Source organism: Notamacropus eugenii, chromosome 1 (genome assembly GCF_028372415.1).
Source record: "Notamacropus eugenii isolate mMacEug1 chromosome 1, mMacEug1.pri_v2, whole genome shotgun sequence".
Classification (NCBI taxonomy): domain Eukaryota; kingdom Metazoa; phylum Chordata; class Mammalia; order Diprotodontia; family Macropodidae; genus Notamacropus; species Notamacropus eugenii.
Window position 1 is genome coordinate 219,984,140 of NC_092872.1, and position 27,424 is coordinate 220,011,563.

The window sequence follows — 27,424 nt, forward strand, 5'->3', positions numbered from 1 at the left end:
AAACACTCTACTAATAATCATATAGAATACTGTGATTTGGATTTCCCCATTATCAAAATTAGGAACTTTGCTTTGGGGTTATACTGACCCCTTGTCCCTTTTTTCTTTTAGTTTCTCTAATATACTCCTCTGAAATCTTTGTGATTTAGTTGAGGCTTTGCTCTGAGATTCCTCATAATATGTTAGCAAATATTTTATCTTTGATTATTTTCATTACTTCTCTTTTTGGTTAGGAGACTTCTTTGGCATTCAGTGGCTTCTTTGAAGCGGAAATGTCTGTAAACTTGTCAAAGTCTATTTGCTTTTCAAATAGCCATCTCTTGTCTTCATAAAGCACATTGGGTTTTGCTTGGAAAATAAGCATGGGCCATTAACCTAGAATTCTTAATTTTGAAAATGCATATTCCGTTGTCGGCATCCTCCTTTGTCCTCCTGGAAAAGTCAGCTGTGATCTTAATTGTATTTCCTTGGTAAATGATATTTTGCTTCTTGCGGCAGCTTGTTTCATGACTTCCTTAGCTTTCTAACTTTGCAATTTAACTGTAATATATATAATCTTGGGTTCCTCCTAGCAGGTCATTCTGGAAATTATTTCTCTCTTTATTTGGAAAATTGCTTTTATCAATTCTTGGAATTTTAGGAGATTTCTGGAAATGTAATAGCCAGATTCTTATGTTTTTTTTTCTAATTCTTTTCTGGGACATCAACCATGAGGTTACTGTATCCTAGTGTATCCTCCAGTTTTGTATGTTTTCTAATAGTCTGTATGACTCAGTGTTTGTATGTGTATGTGTGTGTGCGCATGTGCGTGCATGCCACTTTATGTTCTATTGCAATTAATCAGTCGTTTTCCTTGATGTATATGGGTTGGAGGGAGGTGAGTGGGTGGTTGCGATTAGATTTTCCATATTGGACATTTTCTTCATTAGTTCCTCTAATTCTTAATTTTCACATCTAATGTTCCCTTTTCTTCAAGCCCTTCTTTTATTTGTCCCTGTAATTTTCTTAGCATTGTCAACTCTTGCTTAATTTCTTTGAATGTTTCTTTTATCTACCTGAGGACATAATGAGATATCTTGCCTATTTTCTTGGATCACTTCCATTAGTTCCGTTTTCAGCACTATAAGTTGGTTCAGTGGCTCTGAATTATCAGCACTATGCTTTATCAGCACTATCCTTTGCTTTGCTCATTTAAAATTCTGTATGGTTTTTATTATGAGTGAGGTTTTCCTTTTTTTTTGGCTCTTGACACTACTCTCCGTTGTTTAATAGTGAAAGGTATGAGATCCCACCTCCCTTACACCTTTTCACTCATGCTGACGTCTTACTTTGCTCCCTTACATTTTGTCCCTTTTAAAAACGTTTACCAAAGTGACTAGATATAGGGCATTATGTTAAACTTTGGTACAGTAAAAATAACAATTTTCAATCATAGGATCATGTGGTCATAGATTGAGAACTGCAAGGAATCTTAGTGATAATCTTTTGACCCCACTGCCTTCCATTTTGTGGCTGAGGTAACTGGAGTAGAGATAGGTTCTCTGACTTTTCCAGGGTGCTTCTGACTTGATGTACAGCACACTAAGTCAGAGAATGTGAGTTCCAGCCCTGGCCCTTAGTGTTTTTGTTCTTTGGAGAAGTCCCTTCACCTATCTGGGCCTCCAAAATGAGTCTAGCCATGTTAATCATGTATTATGGTTATTTTTTGCTAGATTGCTAGATTTGCATTTATTATTTGCTAGACACTATGCTAAGTGTTAGGAATACCAAAAAAGGCAAAAACCAGTCCCTGCCATCAAGCAGTAGATAGATGATTAGAGAGGAGGAGGAGGAGGAGTTAATGACAAAGGACCTCAACTTTTTTTTTTTTTCAATTTAGAAGGAGATTAGGGTTTCAGCTGTATAATATAGAATAGAATAGGAGGACAGGGCACTATGGGAGCTTTGAAGAGACAAGGTTTAGAACAGTTGCTGTGGCATATCAAATTAATTGGGGAGGAATAGGGAGTTTGCCTTCCAGCAGCGAGGACTCACTTGAAAATAGACAACAGATATTTGTAGCGAACTCAGTCAGAGTGGTTTTGTGACTTCTTCAGCAGCACATGATTTAGAATAGCCAAGTTGATGGGGCCTCCAAGTTATCCCTACCAAGTGATTACTCCATAGGCTATAAAATAGCAGCAAGATAAATAAATATCTCTTGTTAGATAGGATAAGGAGCAGTCATTGAGTGATGTCATAATTAATAATAATATAATTACAGTCATAATCACACAAGGACTGTCATAACTGATGTTTTTATAGTGCTTTAAGGTTTTCAGAATGCTTTCTGTATGTAATCTCTTTTTATCTGCACAACATCCCTGTGAGGTAGATGCTAGTAATACCAATAAAGAAAGGAAGTTATGGTTTGAGGCTAAGGCAAAGGAAAAATACGGATTATCATCTTCTAGCTCTAATTCTTATGATATTGTGGTCCAGGCTTTGAGGGTCTTTATCCTCATTCACATGGATGAGTAGCAACTTTAGAGGTAGGTTTGTTAAATCTCCCTTCGGGGCTCTGGGGGTAATGTTGAAGAGTTAGGATTATCTGGTTTGTTTCTTCCAATAATTATGGATTGCTTATTAATTAGTTAGCTGGACATAATTAGCTTTTAGAAAGGGGTATTTACTAAAATATAAAATATTCGTTCGAAGGTCTGTGATACATTCTGTGATCATTAGTATGTGTGCAGTTCAAGAGGGAAGAGAGCTGAAGTTTAAAAAATACCTCTGGCAAAGAAGTAACTCATGAAAGGGCTACCTCATAGCTCCTGGGTTCCAGAAATCTTTTTCTTCCCATTGTGGGGTTCTCAAAAAGTTCCCCTTAGACTTAGTGTAGCACGTTTGCTGGACTCCTTATGTGGCCATGGATTTGTCATTCAGTCTGTTCTTGGTTTCTAATTCATATCCCCTTGCCAGTTGCTCCTATCTGAAGGGATGATGCTAGAATGTGGATGGGAAGTTAGGGAATTCTCTGGACCTTTGAAGTTCACAAGGTCCGCTTCCATTAAAGGAGAGAAAGAAGCAGATGTAGGGAAAGATCAAAGTTGATGAACTCTCCTCTCAACACAAGAAGTTCCTTTTTAGGGGTTTTGTTGGAATATTTTCTCCTCATTCCTACTTACACTCAAATTCTCAAGCCCAAAGTATCTTGACATTTTATAGACAACCCCAAGAGTGTGACCAAGTTTCTTTGGCCAATCCAAACATGGGCAAGTCACTCCAACTCAGTGGCATCAAACTCAAATAGAAATGGGGGCCACTAAATCATGTATAAGGATCCCTGTGAGCTGCACGTTGACTTAGAAAACCACATATTAATATTATCTTGGTTCTATTATGTTTTTATTCATTTTGTTAAATATTTCTCACTTACACTTTAATTTGATTTGGTCACACTCAGGAGTACTGTGAGAGACCTGCTGCTGCATATTTGACACATCTGCTCCAGCTGATCAAGGGATTTCTACACTATATTTTCACCTTATTAAGACATCATATGTATAATATTAAATGAGGTGTTTCAATGATTTGATTGATTTACTCATGTGAACCCAATCCTTACAATGTGTTCATAAGGACCATAGATCTAGAATGGGAAGGCACCTCAGTGGCTATCTGGTTCAGTCCAGAGCTCTTTCAGTTGATGAATTTATGGCCCAAGGTAACATAGATAAGTCCCATTGACAACGTGTCTAAATCATTTACAATAGTGAGGATGAAGTAATAAAATAATTGTTATATAATTTTCTTTTATCTTTTCCTTTTCAGAGTCGGCTACCCGGTGATCCCCCGGGGACAATATATAGGTAAGACTTTTACCTTCTCATAGGGAATTATCTCAACTAAACCAGTTGGATTCTGAGGATAAAACTAGTTAATTAAATATGAGAGACTGTGAGGAAGGAAATAGTGACACCTTAAAAACTGAAAACAACATTTTCCAAGGGAACATTTCCTTTTAATTTGAAAGTTCATTAAATCATGTCATGTCTCTACTTTAACTTAAAAAAAGTTTTAGCACTGCTAATCATTTAGGATAAAGGGGTTGAATCTGTAGGAGTAGAAGGAGTAATTAGTGGAGAAGGATTTGGAAGTGCATGAAAACTGAAAATTGCACTCAGAATCAAAGTTTTAGAGCAGAGACATACCTTCGAGAGCTATCTAGTCAAATTATTACATTTTATAGGTAAGGAGCTAAAATTTTCTGCAAATGACAGAACTCAAGACTAGAATTTAGGTCTTCTGACTTAATAATAATGATAGTCAGCATTTCTATAGCGTTTTGAGGTTAACAAAGTACTTTAGAAATATTCTCTCATTTAATTCTCACAACAACCCTGGAAAGGAGGTACTATTATAGTCATCCCCATTTGATAGATGAAGAAACCGAGTACAGAATTGTCCTGGGTCACACAGATAGTAAGTGCCTAAGACAAAATTAGAATTCAGTTCTTCATAAATCCAAGATTAAGGCTCTATTCACTACAACTTGCTGGCTAACTAGACTTAGACCTACCATTATTCCAATATACTTTTTTTACATTCCTATGAGGGTCACCTCTAATTCTTTATATTAAAGAATGACTATGTCCCATTTTGTGTGAATAATGAATCTCCTGAAGGGGTTGCATCATTAGCATTCCTATCACATATTTTGATTGGACTAGGACCAATTACTGTATTTGAAATAATTATACCTTTGAATAGTGAGAATTCAAAAAATGGGACCACTTTAAGGGGATTTCATAGTTGTACTAATTTGGACCTGGCTGGAACACTGTCTGAGAGGTAATTTGTTACAGCTGATAGGGAGGCAATCCCAGAGTCAGGAAGACCTAGGTTTTAGCTGTACCTCTGACATCTACAGTAATCCGAAAGTCTTAGTACAGTTTAAATCTATTAGTCTTTTGGGACACCCTGTAAGTGACTGTGACCCTGAGCAAATCACTTAACCTCTAAATATTCCAGGCAACTTCTGAAATGATAAATTGGAGAGCAAGTATCCATTGCCATCAGTAGTAGTTTCCTCATGGGAACTTCCTTATACCAGTGAAGTCGCCAGTTTTGTCCAACCCACTTCTTCCTCCAAATTATCTAGGTATTTTTCTCCTGTTGTTTGAATGAAAAGGATATGTGGGACTGCTATAGACTGATACATCTAGATTTCTCTACCTACCAAAGCTGTGTATATATATACATATATATATATATATATATGAACACATATATGAATATTCATATAACTAGGTCTTAATTAGTATGAATAATTAATCTTTTGAAGTGGTCCCATATATTCATAGTCATACTACTTGAAGTTATAATTATGTAAAATATGGTTATCAATTTCAGTCCACTGGAAATATGCAGTGGGAATTTAAATAATGAAACTATTTCAGGGGATTCACATTAAAAGGACCTAGCAGCATGTCATTCCAGTCATAAGCATATATAGTCTATTCTTCTGATTTTATTATTGCAAGGAGCTCCTTGGGGGTGGAAACTCCCTCTGCAGATTTGGATTGGAAATTTGTTTAACAATTTAATAATTACTAGTTTAGAGCAGGGGTCTTTCATCTGAGGTCTGTGACCTTGTTTTTAAAATATTTTGATAATTGGTTTCCTTTGTAATCACATGTATTTTAATTTATGCAGTTAAAGGGAGTATGTAGGTTTTACCAGGCTTCCAATAGTACCCATGACACAAAAAAATAAAATAAAATAAAAATTTGAGAACCCCCTGACTCAGAGAAATGCCTGAGGAAAGGAGAGTTTAAGTGACTTGCTCATGGTTAAGTAGCCAACATGTGTCAGGAAGAGGACTTGAATCCAGGTCTTCTCAGCTCAGAGGTTGGTCCCCTATCCACTGTCACAGGACTTTTCTTACACAATATAAGTGTATTTTAAGATAAGTAACAAGGTTATGTTCTAATAATTAACAGAACCAGGGCATGATCATTCTGTAAGTCAAAGGCTGTTGGAAGGACATGAGCTGGAAAAGTGAAAGATTTTCTGAAGCTGTTTTGTGTGAAGAATGAGGGATAGTTTTCTCAGAGATAGTGCCTGGGGAAAGCAGTCTTGGGTAGATCCCTAGGAATGCAAGAATATCTCATTTAGTTAACTTTGTCCTACAGTGAAGGAAGAAATCCGCAAAGATGAAGTCATTAGATAACTTCTGTTTACTCCTTTGTACATCCAACTTTTATTTTTCTGACTTTGTATAGAAATCTTTAAAAGATGTACTTTATACAACTCTGCTTCCTTAGACAAAATATAATGAGCATATTTTAAACTTTCTCTAATGACTTCTTGCTACTGTCAGAATGCCTATCTCTAATGGCCCATTTTCCTTGTCTTTTAAACCTCTTATTTTTGTGTTTGCCTCCCTTGCACTTCATTAGCCAATTTCCCCTTTTTGAGTTCCAGGTCATGGGATTCTGGCTCTCCTAGTTCTGATTCTTTGAACTGTCTTCTTGTGTAATCTGTGAAGTACATCAAACTATGTATAGCTTTCCTTTTCTTATCTATTGCAAAAGCTGACTGCATGAATTGTAGCTTCCCTGCTAAAGCAAGGCAAGGCTCATCTACCCTTTTAGGAATTCCTAGCCTCAAAGGCAACTCAAAATAGAAAAGCTTTCTTGATCCAGGACATGGTGTCTCCATTAGGAGAATCATGGAAGAGGGAAGTTTAAGGCTCAGGGAGTTTAAGTTCAGGGAGATATGGGGTTCTGGTCTGCAAATGGGAGCTCCTATGTTTCCACCTCTGCTGTGGTCACATATTCCTTAGCCCAAACTTGAGTGTGTAGACCTAGGAAAGAGAGCACTGGATTTGAAAGTGTAGGAAGATCTATGTTTGAATATTAACATCTTAGACACTAGCTGCTTGTTCCTGGACAAGATACCTTTTTTGTGCCTCAGTTTCCTCATCTATAAAATAAGGTGGGTTGGACTCAGTGACCTCTAAGGTCCCTTTCGGTTCTAGATTTTTTATTCTTTGGTCCTTTCTTGTAATACCAGAAATAAGTCAGAGACTAGGTGGTGATGGTTCACACTAACCTATTGCCCATGTTGTCCCTCTAGCATAGAACCCTACACAATCTCATCTCTAGATGTTGAATTTCTTGGCTTCTCCTAAGAGTTCTCTTTTCTAGTGCAGTGAAGAGATGAAAACATGGTACAGTGGAAAAAACTGTAGGATTTTGAGTTCAGAGGGTTGTGTGATATTGGGCAGATCACTTATCTTCTTTGTTACTGAGTTCCCTCAGCTTCTGTCCAGCTCTATAGTTATGATACAAATGTATGATCTATGACATCAAATGGATACAGAACCATGCCAGTAAAAATGTTTATACCTGCCAAGGCTCTCTCTTCATTGTTCCCTAACAGTTGATGTTATGTAGAAGGGTACCAGAACTCAGAACTGCCTATGTTCTCAAGATTCAGAGCATGAAGGAAGTGCATCAGCCTCCCCCAGATCCAGGCCTTTCCACACTCCCATAGTTCCAGTGCAAACCCCTTACTCCACTACATCCAAACCACGAGATTACATACTGACCACACATTTGTCTGGTGTCTGATCATTCTCCATCACAGACACAATGATTTATAACAAATGCTCTTCCTCCTTCCAGACAATTGCATTGACTAATCACTCAAACTCTGCTCTGCATTTTATCACAAATACTGGCCACATTCTAATTCACTCATTTCACAACTGTTCTATATCCTATCACAAATATACGCAGGGACCAAGTCTTGCTTCCATGCTAAACTCAGCATCAAGGATCTGTTTTGATGATCTTTTACAATCTGGGGAATAACTAGCAACTACAAGCAGCTGTGAACCCCCTTTACCTTCTGTACTCAGCTGTCTGCCTTTTAAATTGTGTGTTCTCAGAGTCTGAGACTTTTATGCTGGGCACGAATTCCTCCCTCTGCTATGCGTATGAGAAGTTTCTCCCTTCTTTCAAGGGAGCTCAAGTCTCACCTTCTCTGGTTTCTCCTTTCTACCCCCAGTTGATTACAGCACTTTCTTGGGTCTCTTCTTTGTATTTTTCACACCTTCCCTATGTCATAATTATTTGTCTCTATATTATTTCTTTTCTATTATATTGTAAACTCCTTGAAAGTGTGGTCTGTGCCATACCTGTCTTTGAATTCCTAGCACTCAAGACCTTATCCAAAGTGATTAATAGCTTGAATGGAGTTGAGTAAATGAGAATGACCAATCCAAGCTATTATGAAAATAAGGCATTACATACCCTGTGGGGACACAAAGATAGGACTGTTATTTTCCTGACTAAGGGAGCTATCCATATGCCTTATTAAGCTATAAGAAGCTCCATTTTTTATCAGATATTCTTACTGAATGTTTCCTTGTTCTCACTGAACTTCATCTCTGTATATATCTATTGGTCAGATTCTTATAGGATTCAGGGGCAGATGTTCCCAGAATAGCCACACTTCTATTACAGGGAAGCAGAAGAAGGAGTTGAAGACTTGTTCTAAGTCATCTGACATTTCTTCATGTTCTTCACTTCTGGCTGTCCAAGGAAGCTTGTTTAAAGTAGCCCTATCTTTTGAATACAGGTGAATCCCTTCACATCTTTTTGAAATATAATGCTAGTCTACTCTACCTTCCACCCAGCTCATTTCTCTTGGGTATGATACATCCTTTTGTTACCATATTCTGGCCATGAGTGGCAATCCCACCAAATCTTAATGATATCAAGCCCTGTTAAAAGGAGGAAGAAGGAAGAACACAACATTTATTAAACACTTGCTCTATTGGAGGTATTATACTAAATTTAGGCATACAGATACAAGCAAAAAGAAAATCCCTGCCCTCAAGAAGCTCCCATTCTAATTGGGAAAGACAACACATGAAAGGGTCCTTGTTTTAAAGGGACTGGGGAGGAGGGAAGGTGGAAGGTTCTCAGTGAGAGGGGAATGGTCTTGTGTCCCAAAACACCAGGGACAGAGTCAGATGAATGAAATCAGGTGACTTGAGTCCTTCTACAAAATGGACCCTCCAGAAAGAATTCATCTATGGGAAAAAGGGTTATGGACCAATCTTATGGAAGAGTATTCCCGGGTGAGCAGGCCACATGAGTGATAGGCTATTCTAGGGCAAGGAGGCTTCAGGTCCCAAGGAAAGTTCCAGGATGAGCCTGGAGAGTAGAGAAGGCAAAGTTTTTAAATCCAGAAAGTCAGGGCCAAAGCCAGGAGGAAAATATTGGTCACTCCATGTTGAGATGTTCTTGAAGCAATGGCATATCTGAGCAGATCCATATTTTTTCGTCTCCACCATTACTTCCTTTGATTGCTTAGCACCTCTCTGACTTCTCCATTTCCTTTCCAGCAGGCTTGCCCTCTCCCTCCATCTCCATCTTCTTTTAGGTATTATATTCCTCCATTAGAATGTAATATCCTTGAGGATAGAGACTATGTTTTTTATTTGCATTTGCATGCCCAACTCTTAGCATAGCATCTGGAACACAGTAAGTACTTAATAAATGTTCTGTCTACTTCTCTTTCTCTCATTTATGATATATCTATATATCTACCTACCTATCTATCATATATCTGTTACCTCTATTTTTCTATCTCCGTCTATCTATCTATCTATCTGTCTGTCTGTCTGTCTCTGTCTGTTTGTCTATCCATCCATCTCCCTCCCTACCTATCTACTTATTTATCTTTCTGTCTATATATCTATCTACTTACATATCTATCATAGATCTGATCGTTACATTTATCTATCATCTATCTATCTATCTATCTATCTATCTATCTATCTATCTATCTATCATCTATCTATCCAACTAGCATTTATCTACCCAATACATGTATATGAATATAGGTGTATAAATCTATACATACAATATACATTATACATTGGACATATATGTACACACATACATATTATATGTATTCTACAGAGTATTCATATATATGTATATATAAAGAACATAATACATAAGAGAAGGAGAAAAATGCCCTCAGCATTTGAGGACGTAGCCTTATTCTCCTTCTCTTATGCATCATGTTCTTTTACCTTTCACCCTCATGATCTCGGTGTCTCTGGATTTCTGTTCTCTCTGTTTCTTTTGAGTCTTTGTTTCCCCCCTGGGTATTTTCCACCCTCCTTTGAGGGCTCTCTCCAAGTTGTCTGATATGCTGGAGTGCAGACAGACATTCCTGAATCTCTTCAACCTGCTCTAGCAGGGAGTGACCTTTGCAGGAGGCATGTAGCAGCTTTTGATTGCCGGGGGCATCACCATTGCAGTGTACTCTGCAGGTTGCTGGAACAATCTACTTGATTGCTGTACTTGTTCAAGATGCATATGAATCTATATTCCAACCTGGCTGATCAGTATTCAGTATTGGGACTAAGTAAGGGAGTCATCATGAATGACAAATTTGGATAGTCAAACTTGGAGAGCCTTGCCTAGAATTTATTCTTCCCTTCACTGTCTTCAGCTTGAGACATTTGAAAAAGAGGGATTTATAGTTATGTTTATGGGAGTAACTCATGTATGAATGAAGATGTACATTGAGACTTTAAATCTATTAATTTATATCCAGATATACTCATTCAGTGTGATCTGGTGAGTTTGAAATGAGAAGACCTGGGTTCTAGCCTCTCTGTTACTACTAATGTAATCTTGGCAAATTACTTCTCCCTGAGCCTAAATTTCCTTATCTGTAAAATGGGAGTATTCCTTTAGGTGGCCCTCTAAGCTCCCTTCAGGTTTTAGAGTCTTTAGAGTTTATCTTGATTTTATTTTTGCTTTGATTTTGGCCATTAAAACATAGATGAAATAGAAGTTTTATACATCCCATTGGTCTATGCTTTTCTCATCATACTCCATTTTAAGATTAAAAGTTCTGCTGACCTTTCTGCCTCTCTTAACAATTTTGGGGAAAAAAACATAAGAAACCTTATATCAGATAATGCATACTTTTCTTCTTCCAAAGAGATCAGAGCTTTTACACATTCCCATATTATTTCTTACAGCAAAATGTTGAAAATAAGTAAGAGCATTATGTTTTAGAAAAATAATTAAAACATGTAGAGAGTGATTTAAGGTTAGTTACTGTGAGAAACTCTCTGTCAGTTTCCACAAACTAGGTCAGGCAAATTCAATAATACTGGGTCTCCTAAAAAAATTTTGACAGATGGCTCAATTCTCGTGCTTGTTTCATTCTCTACCCTATGTTGCGGCTGTTGTTCAGTTGTGCCCAACTCTTCATGACCCCATTTGGGGTTTTCTTGGCAAAGATACTGGAGTGCTTTGCCATTTACTTCTCCAGCTCATTTTACAGATGAGGAAACTGATACAAACAGGGGTAAGTGACTTTCCCAAGGTCACAAAGCTAGGAAGAGTCTAAGGCCAGATTTGAACTCAGGAAGATGAGTCTTCCTGACTCCAGACCTAGTCCTCTATCCACTGCACCATCTAACTGCCCATTCTTTACCCTATAAGGGAGGTATATTTACTTTACAGGCAAAGGACCATTAGGGTAATCTGCCCAGGATCTTTTTACTTGCTCGTTGTAGCTTCATCTCCCAATCTTTACAAATGAAAACCATTAAATCATAATAGAGTGATGAACAGGGAAGTGAAATGCTATTTAATGACATAAATCATCCTGATGGTCCTAAGAATTGCTGGTTAGTGAGAACTTACAAATCCACTGCATTAACAAGTTGAATTTAGGAAAGTACATATACAGCAAACCTATAACGGATGCTCATTTGATAGAAGAACATTAAGAATGGTATTCAGAATGCCAAAGTCTCAGTAGGAAAAGTACTGGATTTGGAGTCAGATTACCTGGGATGGAATCCCAGCTCTGCCACTGATCACCTATGTGACCTTGGACAAGTCAATCTCCTTCTAGATTTCAGTTTCCTAATCCACAAAGTAAAAGGGATTGTACTACATTGATGGTTTCAATGGTTTAGGGGCCACTAAACCAAACATTAGGATCCCTGTGGGTTTTATTACCTTTATCTTAAAATGTGTTAGCTACATTTTTTTATATTTTTATTTGTTTCATTAAATATTTCTTTATTAGGTTTCAATCTGATTTGTTTCCTGGGAATATTGTGAATTGCATGCTGTCTGAGGGCCATCTGTTGGATACCTCCAGACTAGATGACCTCCATGGTCCCTTTCAGTTCCACAGTTATGAACTTGAGAAAGAAAGACCACTTATTTGTGGGAACACTTTGTCTGTATCATCTTTAACATGCAAACATTGGGGCAATCACCTAACTCCCTTTAAGGCCCAGCTAAAATCCCACCTGGCATAGGAAGCCTTCCCCAACTCCTTTAAATTCCAGGGCCTTCTCTCTGCTAATTATTTCCAATTTACTTTGTATATAGATTTCTTGGTATACATCTGTTTACTTGCAGTCTCCCATATTAGATTGTAACTCCTTGAGGTTACGTTCTGTCTTTTGCCTCTTTTTATGTCTTCAGCACTTAGCACAATGCCTACGCTTATGTCATTCAGTCATCTCTCAGTCATGTCCAACACTTTCTGACTCTACTTTGGATTTTCTTGGTAAAGATACTGGAGTGGTTTTTCATTTCCTTCCCCAGCTCATTTTGGAGATGAACTAAAGCAAACAGAGTTAAATGACTTGCCTAGGGTTACATCGGTACTCAGGGTCTGAGGCCAGATTCGAATTCAAGAAGATGAGTCTTCTTGACTTCAGGCCCACCGAACCACCTAGCTGGCCACTTGGCATGTAGTGGGCACTTAATAAATGTTTATTGATTGTTTGATTGATAGCAAAAGGTTTCTTTTTCTATCTGGATGTTCTGAGACCTAGCTCAAATATCCTTTGCTAGGACAGCTGTACAGTTTACATTTATATGATAGTCATGGCAGCCGCTCAGCTGATTCAGTATAGCCTGTGGTCTTTTCTAAGGGTCCATGAGGTTGTCTATCCAGAGGAGAACCATTCATCTTCCAATGGATCTGTGCTATCAATCATATGAATATTCCCTCTAACAATGCAGATCATAACTCATCCCTACCTTTGTCCTGTGCAATTCTTGTCTGTGTCTTCCCATAAGCTCAGCACAAAGATCTACCCAGTGTGCTGGAAGCCTTCCTTTCTTTCCCTTTGCCACTGAAAGGATACCAGTGCCATGTGTGGAGCAAGTCAGGTCTATAGGTACTATGCTAAATTCTGGGAACACAAAGAATGTCAAGAAATATTCTCTGTTCTCATCCATTGGTTGTTCCTCTCTCTTGCCATGTGATTGATCCTTTTTTTTTTCACTCATCATTCTTCTGAGCAAGACCTTTATTTCATGTTTTTATTATTCCCTCTTTGCCATTTCTATCAGGCTGCTCACAACTACCCGACCCATCTCCAATGACCTTTGGGTAATACTCATTTTTAACTTTTCAGAGATTGTCGCTTAATTATGACTAGGTTAATAATTCCTCCACTGGCAGACTGGATTTCTAGCACACATGCACGTACGCACACACACACACATGTACATTATCAGTTGTTGAAGTGCTTCCAACACTGAGTTTTAAAGTTTGCTGTAGGAGGTACAAAACTAAGGAGGATGAATATGTAGGCTTAATTAGCAAAGAATGAACAAGGATGTGCAAATCGACAGTAAGCTTGGATGATAGGAATGTGTGGGATTCCAAAAATAATAACTGTATTCAGAGACCTTACTCACCGGGAGCATAATCATCTTTGTAAATATAAGACTATGACTGTGTCTGACTGTGTCGGAATTTGCCATTTTACCTTTATGGTTGTTGTTTTTACAGCGGAAGACTTGAGGAAACAAGATTATGCCCTGACGCCTAGCAAAGCATATTCACCACCCACGGAGGTAAGAACTTAGATCTTCAGAGAGAGAAATGCAATACTTCACCATGGGCTGCCAGTTATCCTTGATCAACTGAGATTTTCTTTCTTGTGGGGATTATTTTCCTTTTGGCTAGACATTTGTGCTTAAGCAGATCATGCTTTAAATCACAAATCCTCTTAATTTAGAATTGCTGCTTTTCTTTCTGAGGGTAACAGGTATAGAGGGAATTTGGCAGATGAGAGATTCATAGAGCTAGAGACCTTATGGTTCAACCCCTTTATTTGATAGAAGAAACTCAGTCCCATAGGGGTTAAATTACTTGTCTAAGGTCACGCAGGTAGTGAATGGCAAACCTTGAAATAAAAGGCAGGGCCTCAGGCTCTAAATTTAGCAGCCCGGAATAGTTAAAGCAAGTGGCATTACCAATCCCCACATGTTACAGGTGAAGAAACTGAGGCCTACAGAGAAGACTTTTACATAGCCACTCAGCTAGTAAGTGGTAAAGCCCAATCCCCCACCTACAGATCCAGGACCCTTTCCTCTATGCTGTTCTAGTTACCATAATGAGAGTAGAAGCAGTAAGGACTGGGTTTGACTCCTGGCTTTGCCTTTTACTACTTGTGCAGCATTGGTCAAATTATTTAGCCTCTGTGGGCCCCATCTTCAAAATGAGGGGCTTGGTCCTTTCTAGCCCTGAAATCTACGATCCCCTATAAGCAATTCACCAGGTTACCCTAGCAAATCTTGGGATTTGTAGAACTCAAAACCCCTTACATATTGTGGCTTTATATGTTCTAATGCTGATTTGGTTGCCACCTTCCTAGTGTGTTTCCTCAGTTGTAAAATTCAGGGTTTAGATGTAAAAGATTCTTTCCAATTTTATATCTATGATTCTGTGGATCACTCAGTCCAGCTGTCTAACTTGATGAAAGTATCCCATGGACATACTCACCTCCCTTTGCTTTGTCTAGAGTCAACCTTCTGATCTATAATTTGGATTCATAAGTGAACTTAACCTTAGAAAGCAACGTCCTATGCACATGACTAATAAAAGTTCCTCTTCTGATTATAACTCTTATTGTTAATGCAAAAACTAATATTGTGAATTTGGACTGTAAATCAGCCTCTTATGATTTTGGTTCTTGCTAAGCTTTGTCTTGGAGCCTGACCTCCCAGGCTCAGCTAACAGCATTGAGCTTCTGATCCCGCCAGCTGACTGTAACTCTATGAGTCACTGTACAATGTGAAAAGGAACCAAAGGTCGTTTCCCCTTGACTCAGCCATTTTAGTCACAGAGATTTCAGTATTGAGGAAAGTGTGCCAGTAAAGGAGGGTAGTCATAATATGCTTGAATAGGTCCTCCTCTTTATATTGTCAAATAAATTGTTCCTTGGCAGTCTAAAGAGGTTGTATTTTGCTGCTAAACAACTCATGGAATTCATCCAATCTTTGGTTCAATCACTGGATGTCTGTTGGCATCCCAGTGAAGAACATTTGGAATGTAGGATATTCGTGGAGTCGTGATATCATGTGGATTTTCTAACCATGGCATGGCAGAATGTGATGTCCCTCTTAAAAGGCTGCCCCAGGAAGGCCATCCCCTGTGCCTTCTGGGACTTGTTAGCAGCATTTGGTATCACAGAGATGCAGGAAGGCAGGAAGCAAAGGCAAACTTTGGTTATCACTGGAGACAGTTTGATTTGCAGGCCCTTCAGATATTAAATATATCTAGAGAGGCCCTAGAAAGAAAGAGAGAAAAGACTCCTGAAAATTCACTCTGAAGCTGCTTGTCATTTTGCAGCCCATTAGACTAAAATGGTCACTCCATTGTGGCTCCAGTTTATAGATCTCACATGAATTGCTTGTCTTGTGTGTATAATAACTATTGCTTTATAGGAAAAATATATATTTCAGTTGACCTAAAAATGCCTCACTCACAAAGAGTAGAGAGAGTAAAAGGAAGGCAGTGAGATGGTACAGCAGATAGAATGTCATGTCTGAGTTCAAATCCTGCCTTAGACTCTAGCTGTATGACTCGAGGCAAGTCATTTGACCTTGCTAAGGTTGGTAAGGTTCAGTTTTCTTCTCTGTAAAATGGGGATAATGAAAGCATCTGCTTCATAAGGTTGTTGTGACTTGTAATTTGTAATCTCAAGTGAGATTATATATACATACATATATGCATGTACATAAGATTTTACATATATAATATATATATATATCATTTCACATGTATGTGCAGTGCTTTGTAAACCTTAAAGTACTACACAAATCAGTTACTATTATTATCATTACTGTTCAGTCATTTTCAGGATGTCCAACTCTTCTCCACCCCATCTGGAGTCTTCTTGGCAAGGATACTGGAATGGTTTGCCATTTTCTTCTCCAGTTCACTTTGCAGAAGAGGAAAGTGAGGCAAACAGGGTTAAGGGACTTGCCCAGGGTCACACAGTTACACAGCTAATAAGCCTCTGAGGCCGGATCTGAAATCTGGAAGATGAATCTTCCTCATTCCAGGTCCAGAACTCCATTCACTCTGCCATCGAGCTGCCTTTATTATCACTATTATTTTATTACTACTACTACTATTATTGTTATACATGCTTTTCTCAATCAAGGATCTCTTGAGATATTTCCAAAGTTCAGCCCATTTGGAACATAGAAAATTAGAATTTAGAGGTAGGGAGGACTTTAGAGACTGTTTAGTCTGACCCCCTCACTTTACAGATGAGAACACTAAGGTGGGTTGGACCTCTGGAGTCAAAGGCTCGTGAGTTGAGAACTAGGGAGGATGTCCAAAGCCATTTAATCCACCTCCTCCCCTTATTTTTAAAGATAAAGAAACTTAAGAAGATGTGAGTTTACATCTTGTCTTTGATGTTTACCTAAATGCCTATGGGCAAATCACATAAAGTCCTTGATCCCCAGTTTCTTCAAGCTGAAAAAAAATGAGGAGGTCACTCTGAGGCACCTTTTCAGCTCTGCATTTATGATCATAGACACAGTCTCAGTCAAGAGAATTTAAGTGGCTGACCTAAGGTTTCATAGTCAATGCAGTAGTATCAAATGGCCTCTCTGTTTTGGAAAAAGCATCCTGTCAGTTGCTTAGTTCCACATATTCAACAATCTTTTTTCACCCTTCTGGGTCACATTTTTCTATTCTCCAGATTTCTGGTACTGGTCAAAATTACTCTCTGCTTCTACAGATCAGTTCACATCTTCATTTTCAAACTGACTTTCTCCTTTTTTTTTAAGGGAAGTGTAGCACCAACACCATATTCACAGTGCCTATGATGGCAGCATAATTCTGAATCATAAAATATGACATACTCTCCACATGAAAGATAGAACCAAAATATTTATTTAAACACCAGAAAGCCAAATCCATCATAGCAACAAAGGATCTATATACAATAACAACACAGGGGGCACCACCATCCCTAAGCCTTCCCTCTTATAGGTCCTTCCCATAAACAAACACTCACCGCTTGCTGCCTGCTTCCTCTCTCTCCCTCAGCTCTAACTGCTATGGCCAACTTCCTCTCAGCTCTGCTCCACCTTTCCTGCTACACCCATTCAACAAGCTCTTCCAACCACAGACTCATGTCATTCAGGCTTCCATGTGACTCAAGCAGGTCATATGAGCCTATTAATGTATGGGAAAGATCTGTCCATTATGCAAAAAAAAAAATACATTAGCAACACAGGAAGACAAAGTAAAAAGGCATTCCTTTTAAATTTTACTTCCTGTTTTAGAAGCAAAACAAGTCTTCATTTTGAGCATAGTTAACTATTACTCAAATGTGGTAAAAGTATAGATATCACACTTGCTGCTGTAAGTGGGTTCAGTCTTTTCTTCCTTCTTGCTAGTAGCTCCTAGGAGTTTCTATGAATCTTCAATATGAGTTGTTACTTTCTTTCTCATCTCATAAGTGTCTTCTCATCTGTTAGTACAGTGATAATCAAACCCAATTTTCTTTTTCTAATTGTACTAGCCTCTTAGCTATTTTGTTTTGCCAGTTTCCTTTTCTTTCTCCCCAGTCCTCCAAACTCTCAACTTTTCTTGAATTTCCCCTTGATGAATTCAATCTTTGACTATCTTCACAATTCCCAAATCCTTCAAAATCTCCTTCATAATTCCTTATTATCCCTGAAGTTGGGAGTAGAAAAGGGTATATGATTAATAAATGTTTGCCTGATTTTCCCCCCCAAAAAATCTAACTTAAATCCCATAGTAACTTCTCAAGTTTTAAGTAGTATATTTATCTGTGCTATCAATGGTTCCTCCTTTAAGCTGGTCAAGTAGAAATCTGTAAACTAGAAGACTGTGATGCTGTATATGTCCTGAATTTGTGTGTAGCAAGGAGAGGGACAAACACACACACGTTTAGGTAGTCCATTGTGCTGAAGATCACTTTCATGTAGGAAAATAGGTACCATGCCTTAGCAAGTACTTTACAAATATTATTTCATTTGGTCTTCACAATAACTCTGGCACCTAGGTGCTATTGTTATCTCTACTTTACAGATGAGGAAACTGAGGTTAAGAGGTTAAGTGACTTATCCAGGGTCACACAGCTAATAAATGTCGAAGGCCATATATCAACTCAGATTCTCCTGACTCCAAGTGTGGTATTTTATCCACTGTGTGGATACTTACTCCAGGATGTTAGGAAAGTCACTTAAATGTTTTAGGGCTCAGTTTACTAATTTGTAAAATGAGAGGGTTGGACTCTATGACCTCTGAAATCACTTTCAGCTCTATCTCTTTAGTATCTATAATCTTTAATGCATGGTTAGCAAATAATAAAGACCAGACTATAAACCAGTACACCAGAATCCTAACCCAAGGCTCTTCCTACTGTACCATATTGCCTCTTACATTTAATACATTTAGCATGAAATTTCAAACAAGGATTGATTAACATGACAGATGGACATTGAAATTTTTTTTTTGAATAACAGTATTTAGAAGACTGGGGCAGCTAAGTGGAGCAGTGGATAGATCACTGGACCTAGAGTCAGGAAGACTCCTCTTCCTGAGTTCAAATCTGGCCTCAAACACTTACTAGCTGTGTGACCCTGGGCAAGTCACTTAGCCCTGTTTGCCTCAGTTTCCTCATCTGTAAAATGAGCTGAAGGTGGAAATGGAAAAACACTTTGGTATCTCTGCCAAGAAAACTCTGAATGGAGTCACCAAGAGTCAGACACAAATGAAAATGACTGAACAACCACAACAAATTCAGAAGACTATCCATGGCCCATCCCCTTGGTCTTCCTTGGTACTCTTTTCTTCTCTCTCTCCCCTCTCCATTAACAATTTCCATCTATTCTCATGCCTTCAGATCATATCCTATCCTATTGGCTCTAGGACAGCATGCAAACTCTTCAGGCTGGCATTTAAGATGTTCCACAGTTTGGTTGCCACCCACCTATCCAGACTACTTCCTATCCATCTCCTTCAGACATTCTGTGTCGCAGCCAAACTGTGTCACTTACTGCTCTCCAAACTCAACATCCTGTCTCCCTCCTCCTTGGATTCTCACAGACTGTTCCTTGTGCCTGGAGTGTGATCCTTCTTCACCTGGCTCTGAGAACCCTAATCTTTAGAGAATGCTGGTCCCAGGTGCTACATCCTATGCACCTCCTGCCACCTCCACCTTCCCCCTAACTAAAGGTTCATAATGTCTTTTTCATTCTCAAATTACCTTGTATTTTCTTCTCTATGCACATGCCATATTGCCTTTCCCTTATTAATTTACCATCTCCAGGCACAATGTTGGTACTTAAGAAATATTCATGAAATTGAATAGAACAGTATTGCTACTACAATATAATCTTATAATGCACAATGGTTTTCTTGGACCCCAAGTCCATGCCAGTTGAGGATGAGTCAAGGAAAATGGAGGTGTCTGGCCTGGAGAAGACTAGACTCCAGGTAGATATGATAGTTGTCTTCAAGGATTTGAAGGGCCATCAAGTGGAGGAGGTGTAGCATTTATGTTTTGCTCCAGAGGGCAGAATTAGAAGTAATAGGTGGAGGTCACAAAGAAATCAGTTTAGGTTTGATGATGGGAAAAACTTCCTTACAACTAAAGGTGTTCAAAAGTATTATGTTCTACCTGGGCAGAGAGTGAGCTCTCCATCCCAAGAGGTCTCCAGGTGGAGGTTGAATGACCACTTTTTGTACACAGTATAATGGGTATTCCTTTTGTGTTTGGGTTGGGCTACATGGCCCACTGAGGTCCCCATCAACTCTTAAATTCTGTAATTCTATGATTTCTTACAAATTTGGGGGTTTTGTTGGTATCACTGAAAGCAACAACAAGTGAAAGTGTTGAATTCTGCTCATTTCTAAGACAGCCTTTCTTTGTGCATTGTTTAACAGCAGCACTTTAAAAGGATAGCTTAGAGATTGAGAAGGAACTTCTAAGATCATTTAATTTATAGATGAGAAAACTTGGGACCAGGGAGGTTTAGGGATTTGCCTAAGGTCAAGCCAGTAGAAAATATTTGAGATAGGATTTGAATCCAGGACCTCTAACTCCAGAGTCAGTCTTCTTTCTACAGTACCATTATATAGGAAAACGGTTTTTCTCCTTTTAAGAAGTTCCGATTTGTATGCCACGGGCTTGGGACAGAATTGTCACGTAGGCATAAGAAGATCCCTATTTTGGGGAGGAGCCAAGATGGTAGAGTAGAAAGACACACGTATGCTAGCACCTAACTCATAGCCCATAAAATACCTGTAAAGAACTCCCAACAAGTTCTGAAGCAGCAGAGGCCATGGAGCAATGGAGTGGAGGAGATTTCTGTTCCAGAGAGACCTGAAAAACCGACACCAAAGGTCTGTCATGTACGGGACCCAGAGCAGAGCCCAGCCCTGCCTTGGCCACATGGCACTGAGGGGAGCAGATCCAAGCAGGCTTCAGGGACAGAATCTCCAGCAGCAGGTCCCTCCACCCACAGGCACTAAAGGTCAGTGAGAGGGTCTTTTCAGCTTGCCAAGAGGGGAGTGGGGTGTCCCCATAACTCAGACTCCCTCAGGAGGCAGCAGAGGAGGCAGCAGTGGACAAGGGCTCCCAAAACAAGCTGGAGCCAGGATCCATTATCGAAGGTCTCCACATAAACCCCAGCAGGGAACTAAGCCCCGTGTGGTGGCCCTGCCCCAACCCGAGCAGCTGAGCTTAATCTCACACTGAATAGCAGCCCCACCTCCGCCAAAAGCCCTGAGGCTGGGAAGCAGCATTTGAATCTCAGCCCCTAAGCACTAGCTGAATGGATCTAGAGGTGAGGTGGGTGTGGAGAGGAAACTCAGAAGTCAAGTAACTGGCTGGGAAAATGCCCAGAAAAGGGGGGAAAAATAAGACCATAGAAAGTTACTTTCTTGGGGAACAGGTGTCTCCCTCCATCTCTTTGGATAAGGAAGAACAAGGCATCCTGTCAGAGGAAGTCAAGGGCCCTCCCTCCAAAGGGGACTTAAACTTAGCTCAGGCAATAGAAGACCTTAAAAAACAAGTTAGCAGCTTACTAAAGGACAACTAAAAAAACGCTGAGGAAAATAGCAGCTTTAAAAAGAGGCTAACTCAATTGGAAAAAGAGGTCCAAAAAGCCAACAAGGAGAAGGAGATTTTAAAAAGCAGAATTAGCTAAATGGAGGAGAAGGTTCAAAAGCTCACTGAACAAAATAATTCATTGAAAGAGAGAATTGAGTCTAGGGAAAAGAATGACTATGAGTTAAACCAAGAAGTTAGTAAACAAAACCAAAAATTTTAAAAAATGAAAGATGAGGTGAAAGAACTCATTGGAAAAACAACTGACCTGGAAAATAGATCCAGGAGAAATAATTTAAAAGTTATTGGACTACCTGAAAGCCATGATCAAAAAAAGAGCCTAGACACTATCTTCCATGAAATTATCAAGGAAAACTGCCCTGCTGTTATAGAATCAGAGCGCAAAATGGATATTGAAAAAATTCATCGCTCACCCCCTGAAAGAAACCCGAACAGAGAAACTCCTAGGAATATTGTGGTCAAATTTCAGAGTTCCCAGATCAAGGAGAAAATACTGCAAGCAGCTAGAAAGAAACAATTTGAGTACTGTGGAAATACAATCAGGATAACACAGGATCTGGCAGCTTCAACATTAAATGAACGAAGGGCTTGGAGTAGGATATTTCAGAAGTCAAAGGAACTGGGATTGAAGCCAAGAATCACCTACCCAGCATATTTGAATATAATACTTCAAGGGAAAAAAAGGACATTCAGTATAGAGACAAATTTGAAGATTTCATGTTGGGGAAAAGACCAGATCTGTATTTAAAAATGTGACTTCTCAAAACAAGAATCAAGAGAAGCATGAAAAGGTAAACAGGGAAAAAAAGGAGAAAAATCATAAAAGACTCTCTAAAGCTGAGCTGTTTATGTTTCTACATGGAAAGAAAATATTTTTAACTCTTGAATCTTTTCTCAGTATTTGGGTAGTTGGAGAGATTGTACACACACACTCACATACATACACATAGATAGATAGAGAGTACAGGGTGTGTTATATCAGAAGAGATGATATCCACATACACACACACACACACACACACACACACACGCACACACAAATAAATAAATAAAATAAAATAAAAATTAAGGGGTGAAGGAGGAAAATACCAGGAAGAGAAAGGGAGTAATGAAATGGGGCAGGCTATAACTCATAAAAGAGATAAGAAAAATCTTATTCAATAGAGGAGATAAGGGAGAAGGGGAAGGGAGGGGAAATAAAGCTACTCTTCTCATATGTGGCTGAAGGAAGGAATAACATGCTCACTAAATTTGATATGAAAATTTATATCATACCACAGGAAAGTAGGAGAGGAGGCAACAAGTGGAGCGAAGGGAATGTTAGAAGAGAGGGCAAATGGGAGAAGGGAGTCACTAGAAATAAACACTTTTGAGAAGGGACAAGGTCAATGGTATGGGGGGAAAATAAGGGGGATAGGATAGATCAGAGGGCAATATAATTAGTATTACACAACATGATTACTATGGAAGTCTTTTGCAAAACAATGCATATTTAGTCTGTATTGAATTGCTTCCCTTCTCAGTGGGGCTGGGGAGGGAGGGAGGAGGGAGAGAAGTTGGAATTCAAAGTAGTAGAAATGAATGTTGAAAATTTTTAATGCATATAATTGGGAAATAAGAATTACAGGGATAGGGGTATGGAAATTTATCTTGCCCTGCAAGAAAAGAGAGAAGATGGGGATAGGACAGGGGTGGGGTGTGATGGAGGGGAGGTTACATTGAGGGAAGGAGCAACCAGAATGCAAGGTATTAGGAAGTGGGGAGGGTGGGGTGATGGGGAGAAAAATTGGTCATGTTACAAAGTGAGGTAAAAGCAATTAGTGTTAAAACAATAGACTGAATTAATTACTGAGAATAAATCAATGACATCTTTAGTTTGGAGAAAAGAATTTCAGTCTAACTTTCCAAGAGGAAGGTAACCTCTGATAAAATTTGGCATTTATGGAAAAGTCAAGGTTTTAATGGTAAATTTGATTTTATGATTGCCATTTAACCAGGAACTAAAACATGTATAGAAAGACATGTAAGCCACTTAAGACTTGCCTAAAAGATGTTCCTTAGCCAAAGTGAAACTATAATCATATTTTAAACCTGGTTATAGGAACTTGCCATTTTTAGATGCTATGGGACTATTAAGTGACTGTTCTTCTGAGTCTAACTCCAGGTATGGGAAGCAAGAAAGGCAATCTGAGCCTCCAATACATGATGCCAGTATGCTCATGAGATGCTGGTATGAACTGCATAGGTGATCTCAAGGGAAGAGTGGGAGAGCAGTTGTTCAGCATGGGCTGAGGTGGGATTCTCTGGACTCAATTTCCCCACTGACACCTGGTAGACTTTAAGCCTGACTGAATGCAAGTGGACAAGCTACTCCTGCCTGGAATAGACATGAAGTTGGGGAGATATTGTTTCCCTGCAATGTCCCTACTCTTGGTGGCAATTTCCTATGGTCAAAAGGTTTGTAGGCTTAATACCAGATCTATTCAATTATAGATTATTATGGGTAGAGGAACATCCAAGGCTGTCTAAAATTAAGCTATTAGGCATAGGACTTTAGATAAACAATGTTAAGTTAGGGTCCTTTAATTCTTAGTAATACTGTGGAGACAATTAGATCAAGAGCTTGTGAAGTTAGCAACATAAATATTATCTGTGTCTCAGCTGGCTTATGTTTAAAAAAAAATTCTTTTGTGGTCTATATTGTAAATGATTTAAAAAGATGTATCACCTGACCAAAAGTTTGAATTGCTTTCTCTGTTATAAACTGTGTTAAAAATAAATAAAAAAAAAGAATTGTCGCATACAAGATGGAGTTCAATTCAATGGACACATGGAGATGGTCTACCATGTCCAAGTATGCACTGTGCTAAGTTCTAGAGATACCAAGATGAAACAGGACATAGTTCTTACCCTCAAGGGGTTTAAAGTGTAATAATTGTGGTTCTAGGGTGGGAATGAGATATATACACATTTTCCCTTTGCAACTTTGCTCAATCTCAACTTCTAATCTCATCCACATGCTGCTTAGGCAGCCTTGGATACTCAGACCTTTCCACCTCCCTCAGCTTCCTCTTTCCTCTGATTGAAGGCCTGAGGTATAGAGTACTAAACTCTTTCAAAAGTCTTCCTTTGTAGAGGGCAGAAATTAGACTGCTGGCTCACTGCACTGCCCATCTGCAGCTCTTTCCAGTTTCAACTTCATGGAACAAGATGCCCCTGTCTTGGCTATCTCTCTCCCACCCCTCCATTTTTAGCTTTCTTTTGTGAATTGTCTTCTCCTATTAGATTATAAACTCCTTCCTCTGCACAGTCCCTATCACAGAGCAGGCACTTATTCAATATTTATTTAATTGAAATTTTAATTAAAATTTTAATTTAATAATTTTCCTAAGTTCTTAGGAAAGGTCCATCTAGTAGTATAAAGTTTCAAGGAAGAAAAAAAATCACTTAGAACTGAGAGAAGAAAAAAATTTCATGAAGGAGGATTCACCTGACCTAGATATCCTAGGAAGAAGAAGATTCTCTTTGTTCTTGTGTTCCATGTGACCCTAGAACCATGGCCCAAGCACAGAAGGCTCCCAGTAAATGTGTGTTGAGTTGAATTATTGTCTCCCCAGATGAATTTTGAGTTCCTAGAGTGTAGAGAGACAACCAACATTTCTGATATTTACTGTACAAAATGTGTTAAATATCAAAAATGATATGCATAAGAGATACTGTGGTGAAGGGAGAGCCAGTCTTTGAGGCAGGAGTACCTGGCAAGAAGTCCCGCCTCAGATACATACTGACTGTTGGATTTTTACTTTACTTCACATTGCCCAAGGTAACTCTCTGCATCTATAAAATTGAAGCAGAGTGCTGATTTCCATGGATGCAGGGAAGTTTTCTCATCAGAAGCTCCCTCTGCCAATGAAGTTACAGAGTCGTCCAACTAGTCTCCCACATCGGAACTGAGTTCCCTTGGCCACAGAGGTAGATTTCATATTTTTTCCACCCCAGGAACAATGAACAATGACACACACCCCATCTTCTGGGTTGATAGTCTCTGTCAGTCTCTGCTTGTAGAGGGTCTTGAGACACCTACCATAGCAACTTAAAATGACAGAATTTTGGAACTGGCAGGGACCTCTGAGATTCCCCAGACCATCCCTCTAATTTTCTAGATATAATCATCGAAGGACAGAGACTTGAAGTCACCTCTTCAATGTGACAATGCTAATAACTGGAAACCTGGGACTCAAATCTGGCCCTTCCCATTTAGTCATTCTTTCCACCACCTCATGCTGCTTTATTAAGGCCAATCCTCTGGAAAGTCAGGGTAAATAAGAATTAGGTATCTCATACAGGTTACTGTATTTTTTCCTCCCAAACTAATAAAAGAATATCATCCTAAAGAATACCCTTCTGTGTGGTCTTCCTAGGATTTTGATTCTAGTAGAATATTTCAATCAATCCATAAGCATTTCCTAAGCACCTTTTATTTTCCAGGTGCTGTAATGTTCACTAGGAATACAGAGACAAAAATGAAACGTGCCCTCCCCCTCAAGCAGTTTATAGTCTATTGGAAAAACCATATGGATAAATAAGGACAGAAAAAAAATAGAAACAGAATAAATTCAACTTTTTTTTGGTGGAGGGATACAGGGGGAGGGTAAAGGATTATTCAAGGAAAATGGAGTAGGGGAAGAGGAAAGGTCAAGGCTTATTTACCTTGCATTTCTCTTTTTTTGTATTTTTTATGTTTATATACATGTTGTCTCCTTGATAGAGTGTAAACTTATTGAGGTCAGGAGCTCTTTAACTTTGTCTTTGTATCCTGAACAGTGAGTATAGTGTTTGGAACATAGTAAGTTCATAATAAGTACTTAGTCATTCATGGTTACCATAGACATCTGCTGTGACCCATGGAATCACAAAACACCTATAACAGAATAGTTAGAGAAAACAAATCTCCGAACCCAACACTGGTATAAAGAAAATACATTTGATTTCTACAAGTGGAAAGGTCTTCTCTTCTATCTAATACAGAAGCTCTTAAATTATTTTGGGTCATGGACCCTTTTGTCAGTTTGGTGAAGTCCTCTCATAATAATATTTTTTTTAAAAATTGCAATAGAAGGAAATGCTAAAATTCAGAGAGAGGTCAGTGAAAATCAATAGATAATTTCTTCTCATCCAGGTTCACTGAGTCCCTGAAATCTGCTCACAGGCCCCTTTGAGCCAGCTAGGTGATACATTGGTTGGGACTTGGAGTAAGTAAGACCTGAGTTTCTAATGTTGTATCAGATACTGACTAGCTGTGTAACGACAATCTGCTTAACTTTTCTGTGTCTCAGTATCTTATCTGTAAAATGTGGATAATAATAGCACCTACCTCCCAGGGTTGTTGTGAGGATCAAATGAATTAATACACGTAAAGCATTTTGCTAGCCTCAATGTACTGTATCAATGCTAGCTATTACTAAAGGTGCCTGGACACCAGATCAAGAATATCTTTATGTAATGCAACCTTTCCTCCTCAAATGGATCCCCTCTCTAGCATCCCTGACAAGTGATCATTTAGCACCTGCTTGAAGAATTTCAGTAATGGGGAACTCACTACCTCTTAAGGTAACCTATTTAGTTTTCGAATAGCTATACCTGTTTGGGAAATTCTTCCTTCTGTTGAGTTAAAAGTCACCTCCCTGTGACTTGCACTCAATTAGCCTGCATTCTACTCTGCAGGGGACAAGCACAATGGTATATACCATAGTCTGTCTCCTCCATGCCTATGCACAGTTTGTCCTTGTTCTGCTGTCCAAGGATCTCCTTCCTGACTTCCACTTTTTATAAGCTCTCATTCCCAAGGCTCAGCTCGAGAGGCCCCTTCACATCCCTTTGTATTGTTAGTGAACTCCCATTTACTTTGAATTCAGTATTTCTGTGTCCATAGTTTTCTGTGTCCATGTT

At 38.9% G+C, this 27,424-nt stretch overlaps 1 protein-coding gene across 8 annotated transcripts in view; it reads left to right on the forward strand.

Moving 5' to 3' along the window:
• The window catches only part of FRMPD2 (FERM and PDZ domain containing 2), a 306,604-nt gene that overhangs the window by 208,293 nt on the left and 70,887 nt on the right, over window positions 1–27,424 (forward strand). For all 8 annotated transcript variants that reach the window (XR_011971421.1, XR_011971422.1, XM_072627697.1 and 5 more), the window contains 2 exons: window positions 3,814–3,851; window positions 13,858–13,922. Coding sequence is in view for 6 of the 8 variants with exons in the window: in XM_072627697.1 (XP_072483798.1) it covers window positions 3,814–3,851; window positions 13,858–13,922 (103 nt within the window). In the remaining 2 variants the exon portion in view is untranslated. The remainder of the gene's footprint in view (window positions 1–3,813; window positions 3,852–13,857; window positions 13,923–27,424) is intronic.